Here is a 7,348-nt window from a genome sequence, read left to right as displayed (position 1 = left end):
AAATTCCAGTGAATGATGTCTTAAAACCCCAACAGTTTGTCAAACTTTATTTTCTCAACTGTGGATTCCATAAGAATCAGTAAATGTCAAATTTAGAAATATGATCTAATGCAGTTTATGTGCAATTTWACAACAATTAACTAAATTTCAGAATATATTTTACTTAGAACTGTGTTTTGACTGTAGTTATATATACAGTAACACCAATACAGCTGTTTWAAAAAAAAATAAATGCAAAAATGTTGSAAATGATTTCTTAGTCACTTTTATTGTTATCACAATACATCGCAGTAAGATTTTGAGTCTATGTCGCTCATCACGGTTGGATTTGATTCAGCTGGCCTAATTTGCTTTAGTTAGTAGATTCCTAATAAGTGGCATTAATTGAACATAATATTTTCAGTTTTGTTTGTGACACACAAAGCTTCAATKGTAGGATGGAAAAAATCAGTGTTGTTTAAATATATACATAAAATCATCTTCAGATGAACGTCAAGCTAAATTTGATTTGGCAGGYCAKTGTTTTTAAAAAATCATTGAACTCTGAATTGGTCAAGAAGAACTAAAATAGATGTCTGACTGAGAGGCAGCAGGCGACCGAATGGACCGAAAAGAAAGGTGTTGCTTAAGAAGTATAACAAAACGACGAGAAACGTTTGGCAGAACATGACACAGAGCCAGTCATGAAGATCCCAGATCAGACAGCTAAAAGTTTCGAGAAACGTGCAGAGGCGGAGGAAAGACTAACAGAAGGCATTACATCCCATAGACATATATACAACAATAGCAAAAGTTAATAAAAGAAAAGAAAGTGGAATGCTGAGTCACACAAACATAACAAATCCCAAAAATCTGCATACTGAAACCCAGTCATAAATCATATAAAAAGTGACAAAAAAGATTTGCAGTCTGGCAAAAAAAAAAAAAAAGTCTGCTTCTCTGCACAGATGAGCAGCCAATGAGAAGCAAACAATGCACACTCGTTGATTTATAAAAAGTTACAACAGACAAGAGGCGAGCTGTTTTCCTCCTGCCTTTGGAACGACTGCTCTTACTTTTTCCTCAATTTCTCAATTCGTCCAGTGAAACGCGTCCGCTAATTGTATCCGAGGGGACAAAGCTGCTTACTGTGTTTGTCAGGGCCGCCGTGGAGCTGCAGGTACTGCATGTCTTTGTTGTGCAGCTGGATGTTGAGCTTCTGCAGGGACTCGTCCCTCTGCCTCAGCGCAGACTCCAGGCCCAGGATTCGCTCGACATGCTTCTCCACCAGGTTCGTCTGAAATCACACGCGCGAATCACGAAAAGACAGTCCAATCTGCCRCAAGGTAAAATGCCGTCTTCATTTATGTGTGTGGCACGTGGTGCAATCCTGTGAAATTTGAATCCATTGTCAAAACACAGGAATTGGTATTAGTCTGCAAAAAATGACACTAACTGTGTCTGAATTAAAGCAATTATGCAAAAGGAGCGAGGGAGGCAAAATTTCCCACATGGTCAATTGCAAGGTAACRTGAATGCTTGATGTTTGCGGAAATCAAATTTTGCCCAAATGGGTTTTAGATGTAGAAGGCAATTCTTCACAAAGGATTGAAAACATTTCTATAAACCCACAACTTGTATTTATCCTGGTTAMTTTTGCCAAAAGATTCAAATGTAATCGCAGCGCAGTTGTGAATAAAGAGAAAGGCTCTGAGATAGGAAGGCCTCTCAAGAAGCGATCAATCTCCACTATGCCATTAACTATGTCATTTACTGTTGTTGTTGTTTTTTTTAAAAACCTTCCTACTTTAAATTTCTAAATCTCTCCATCACTTTATAGATGTGTTAATGAGTAAGGCTAGAAGGTGAGCGAGGCGCAGTTTTCTGATGAAGTCCCATTAACGAGCCGCAGGTGACACTGCGATGGTCCCTGCCAGGTGGCAGCTCAACGTCTTTGGCACACTTCATTCCCTCATCACTCTGACAGTTTAAAGCTGCTGAAGATACTCTGTGAGATGGACTCCGCTGTCAAGTGGGATGCTTTATTGCCTCACAAGGGCACCGAGGAAAGTTCGGCCAGCCAATCTGTTGGGTTGGACAGCTCTGCCTCGTGTTGATTTGTAACCACTTAGAATAAATGAGATTCTCACGGTTTTAAGCGGTGGAGCGACACACAAAGGAAAGTCAAGTCACATGCRGCTTAATTCTTCTGGGGGAACAGGAATAATTCATTAAAACAATCGCTGAGAGAAGAATCTCTCTTGCAAAAAAAAAAAAAAAAATTTAGCCAGATTCTAATTTGCAGGCTCMGCAAATGCATGTTTTGTTTTGTTTTATTGTAAAAAGAAAGATACTATCGCTTAGCAGAAATTGCCTACAGTGAAAGATTTGATGATCGGCAGCATGTTTTACTGAATCCTGCGTACTTGATGTTGGACTTTGGGTCACTTTAAGACTTTGTCGGGAGGCGCTTAAGCTCCTAAAATAATAAAGAAAACCAAATTCTCTAAAAGTGTTTCATAAAAATTGACTATAAGATTAACTAACATATCCAAGTGAATTGGAGGGAGACCTTTGGGAGCATTTTAGGCCACGCCTGAAACACAGTTTTCTTTTACGACATGTTTGAAAAGTCAAGAGAAATCCGACATCAGGAGAACTGTGGAGCTGAAGCTGCCACATTCATCTGYTCAAACTGTTMWATGTAAGTACAGACATGATGGGAATGTAAAAYCATCGTACAGCTCARGAGTGAGACAATTTTTGTCCCAGATATGAATATATTTTGGTCAGAAATGTGCAGATTGACCACAGAAGAAAGACCTACTAAAGACTTTGGCTAAAGCTTGCAAAACAGCCTCACTATCCACAAAAACAAAAAATGTTGTGTCCTGCTTTACTATTATGAATCACTTTGTGTTGGTCTAGTACATTGAAATCYTTAAAAATACATCCATTGAGGCCTGTTGTTCTAATGCTCTTTGTAATTTCTTGTCTTTTTCATAACTTTTGTGTCTTTGATTCGGTTGCAGAGCTAAAAAACAAAAACAAAAAAAACAAGACTTTAAAGTTAATGTTCCCAGATGCTSCCCGTCCAATCTAACTGGAGTGAAAGATGCAATTACATCTTCATCTACAAAATATTTACTCATGGAGCGCAATACAAATTCAGGCCACACTTCGACTCCCTGATGTTCATTCTGTTGATCTCTCACAGGAAATCTCAATGAAAAACTCTGAGGTTTGTGGCTGCAGTGTAAGGGATTTCAAGGGGTATGAGCTTGAAAAATGTATTGCCACCAAGTTGCTAAAAGTAATTGAAAAAAGGCTAAAAGAAAACATGCAGAAGGTAAATCTGCATGCTAACTTCTCAAGCTTTCAGGATGCAGAAATAAGAACATTTCTGCAGCAGCAGACAGCTGGAGCCAAACTGGAAGAGCCCTTGTATTCATTCAAGTTATATTTTTACATCTAAACACATATTTCATTAACTATTTATTAATGACATCAACTCTTGCTTTCTTTTTTTTAAATCTGAAGTGTAAAACTAACACTTGATGAATAAACCATTGGAGTCTAGTGTAAAGCTATCCGAGTGTCGCTTCTGACCATCTTGTCAAGGTCCCTCTGGAGGTTGCTTTTTTCCATGTGGATCTTCTCATAGGCCTGGATCACATCCTCCAGCTGTTCCTCCCTTTCCTTTCTCTTCTGCAGCTAAAGAGAGACAGATTTAAAAAAAGAGCTGAAAAGCAGGCAGACTCACACAGACAACAAAACAAGTTGACACATTTCCTCCTTTCTTAGTTTTCAAACTTCTCCCACAAAGGAGAAAATGAAGGGAAAACTTCAATTCAGAGAGTCATCAAACGCGTCCCTMAAGAAGATGTTTCRTAACCGGGTGAAATTGGGACACCGAATATCTTAAGACGTCAGCGTGTGCAACGCGGCGCTTCCCTAATGTCACAAGCGTGTTTTTTTTTTCTTTGTTTTTTATTAAAAAGGGTGGGGGGGGGCATTTAACATCTCGGCGGCTTAGTTTTCTCACAGTGTGGCACGACGAGTGCCACAGTGAGACACAATCTTATTTGGCAGATATGAGAGCACTAGAGATTCTCCAAAGCTGAGTGAAATTAAGAGATTTTCAAAGTAGGCGAGGGAACGGAAAGAAAACATGGTCACTTCCAGGCAGCCGAGTGGGAGCGTCAATGAGGGACTGAGATAAACAGAGAGGGACACACTAATGGGGCAAGCCGAAGCCGGGACGGACGTTCAATGTGTCGACGGCAACATATGTGAGTGGAAATCTGGCGCCGGTGCATGGACGGCTTGTGGAAAGCTTCGTGAAAGAGTACGGCAGTGATTTATTGGGATTTGGTGTGACAGACCAACAAAAAAAATACTGTATAAATGTCAACTAGAAGTAAAGGCTTTCTTTAGAGGGATAAATCTAAACTGTGTGACGTTACATTGCCACCCATAAATAAAATAAATAAAACTCCCTTCAGAAGTCACCTAACTAGTAAAAATCGTACATCGTTGGTTAAGAGTCAGTAATCAGTTACATGCGGAAAGGGAAGGAAAACTGGCAGTGAACGCATCACTGCCTCAGTGACAAATGGTGGTGGCAGCATCATACTTTGGGAATGAATTTCCTCAGCAGGGACAGAAAAGCTGATCTGTTGACAAAGAGATGGATGAAACTAGACAAAGCGTAGTGCTAGAAGAAATCTGAGTTGGAGGCGTAGCTAGCATTAGCTTATTGCATAACAGCGACATATAGCCCACAAAACAACCRATTCTGACCGGAGCTCCAAACAGGTTGAAATGACTAGACTGAAAACTCATTATTTGAGAATAATGTTTTGCAAAAAAAAAAAAAATGTTTTCTATTGCCCACAGACCTACCCTAACGTGTCTAAAAGGAAGCACAATACAGTAAGTCTCCTTTAAAACATACGAATTAAGGATAGGATGTTCACCCATCAGTGAAGCCACATGAGTGCAGCCTATGTACTGTGTGTACATTGAGACTTTCTGTGCCGTATCGGTTTGGTTCCCACAGAGCAATGCTCACAGTGCCATGTCTCATTTCATCAGTCGGACTGCCAGGTGTCAGACAACCCCATGACCTGTGGAGTCCCACGCTAATCAGCTCTGCTGCTCTTATAAACCATTTCCTCGCTCTCTAACGCTGCTCTTTTCTCTCTCTTTTTTTTTTTTTTTTCACCGCTGCTGCTACCAGCTTCACCACGGCCTTCCTGTGCGAGCCGCCTCTCGTTTCCCCGTGTTCTCGTTCACACAGTCGTGAGAGCACTGTAGTGGCAGCCGAGCAGAAAAAAACAAAAAAAACTCAAAGCCCCGCTCTCGAAATGCGCTCGTGCGAAGCATGTACGCGCACCAACGAGGATGTTGCCGTCACCCTCTGCTATAAACTTTTCCAAAGAGAGCCTTCTACAGAGTAATMTGTAAAGCATCTCAAAGAACATCGGCCTGAAGCTYCGGTGTCGTACTTTGTTCTTAAACAGCTATCCGGTTGTATCAATTCCTCATCATTTTTGCCCAGACAGCAGCTCCGGAAACCTAATTAGCTCTGGACATTTCTTGACCTAAATTCTACTGTAATTAAATTAGGTTTTAATGGAAGAAGGATTTCCACTGAATGAGTCCTCTAAAAAAAAAAAAAACATCTGTCTGATAAGGCTTTTTCTTTTAGCCACCGCATTAAAAAAAAAAAAAAAAGCGACACGTGAAATTGGATTCTCTTAACCCCTCGTTTTACTGGATGTGTACCTCATGGGTCAGGACGTTGACTCGCTGGTGCAGGTTGCCATTTTCTGACTGCAGCAGCGCCGTGTCTTTGCTCTCAAAAGAGCAGTAGGAGTTGGTGTCCTCACCAAACTCACTGATCATTGGGAACTGCAGAGACAAAGACACACACGACAGCTCATTAGTGTTCATGTTCAATAAAACAACATACTGCAGCAAAGACTAGAATGCTGCTTTTCCTGCCGCGTTTCATGATTAAAAACGTGAAGTATTCATTCTGCCAACTTAAGGGTAATCGTTTGGACAGAATTTCTTGTATCTTCTTCTGACGTAGTTGGTCGACTGAAAGTCTTGTGGGGTACGTTTCCACCAGTGTCGTGTCTAGAGAGTAAATATTTATCCATTTCTTTTCGCACAATAGCTCACAAGCTCACTCAGATCGGACGGAGATTATCTGAGAGCAACAACTTTCAATCCTTACATGAGATCCTTAATTGGGTTTAGTTATAGACTTTGGCTGAGCCAGTTAGCACATGYACATGCTTTGATCTAAATCCTTCCTTTGCAGCTTTGGCTGCATGTTAAGCTGCCAGAAGATGAACCTTCATCTTCATCTTCTACTAGGATTGCTCTGTATTTAGCTCCATCCATTCTCCTATCAATTTAGGTAAATCAGCAATCTCCCGAGACAACCAAAGGACCTCAAGCTGCTTTTGCCTTCCTGTAGCTCAGAAATTAGACTGCGAACCCTTCTGTCAAAATGAGCTTTAGTATCTTCAGCTACAGCAGCGCTGGCCGGTCAATCCACTTTTGAGGATTACTACACATCTATTAGCGAGTGCAACCTGCTGTCGAGCGGCTGTTTGTTTCCATCAGGCCGCTTCTGAAAAGTCTCATTTTTGACTTAAATTAATGAAAAGTGTATGTAAGCTGAGTGAAAGCGCAACCGGGAATTATAAGCTGAAGGTTGAAGCGGATTCAATCTAAACTCTAAAGGTTTTTACTCTTACAAAACCAAACTCTGGTCGTTAGCAGAGCGCTGCGATCCAGACATGCTGGTTATATAACTCAGTGTCGTTCAACCTAAATGAACACATTTCCATTTAGAGTGCCTACTACCATAAGGGCTTTTCATTTTCTGTGTGAAGTCATTGCCTCGCTGATGCAATGTCTATTTGAGGAGAAAACAACCCTTTTCCATTTAGAAGAGCATCTCTCTTTGCTCGGTTTAACAGTAAATGGGGTAAACATGTGCAGTCGGCCCCCGAGGGCCAGAGTTTCCTGACAGCGCTGAGCTTCAGGAACTCTGAACTGGAGAGGAACCTCGCTTCAGCCCATGTTCAAAGCAGCAAGAAGTGTTCCCATCCATCACAGCAGCAGCTGCGCTCTGGAGTTTTCTGTTTGCTGCAGCTTTGTTACTAACAGGGYTGTCTGAGGCCGAGTGCGTTGGTYGAAATTATTCTCCTTGTCGAACCTGGAATAATGATTAAACATGAGAGGGAAGAAAGAACAAGCCTGTCAAGATGAGGTACACATCCATCCATCCATCCATCCATCCATCCATCCATCCATCCATCCATCCATCCATCCATCCATCCATCCA

At 41.2% G+C, this 7,348-nt stretch overlaps 1 protein-coding gene across 1 annotated transcript in view; it reads right to left on the bottom strand.

Annotated features, from left to right (window-relative positions):
* Nucleotides 1-7,348, bottom strand: part of tbkbp1 (TBK1 binding protein 1) — a 57,270-nt gene that overhangs the window by 20,039 nt on the left and 29,883 nt on the right. The window contains exons 3-5 of the mRNA XM_008437412.2: nt 5,770-5,895; nt 3,589-3,693; nt 1,129-1,276 (exon numbers count right to left, since the gene is read on the bottom strand). Of these exons, the coding sequence (XP_008435634.1) occupies nt 1,129-1,276; nt 3,589-3,693; nt 5,770-5,895 (379 nt within the window). The remainder of the gene's footprint in view (nt 1-1,128; nt 1,277-3,588; nt 3,694-5,769; nt 5,896-7,348) is intronic.

This window comes from Poecilia reticulata, linkage group LG19, assembly GCF_000633615.1.
Source record: "Poecilia reticulata strain Guanapo linkage group LG19, Guppy_female_1.0+MT, whole genome shotgun sequence".
NCBI lineage: Eukaryota > Metazoa > Chordata > Actinopteri > Cyprinodontiformes > Poeciliidae > Poecilia > Poecilia reticulata.
Note: the sequence above shows the minus strand (reverse complement) of the source record. Positions and strands in the feature narration are given on the sequence as shown.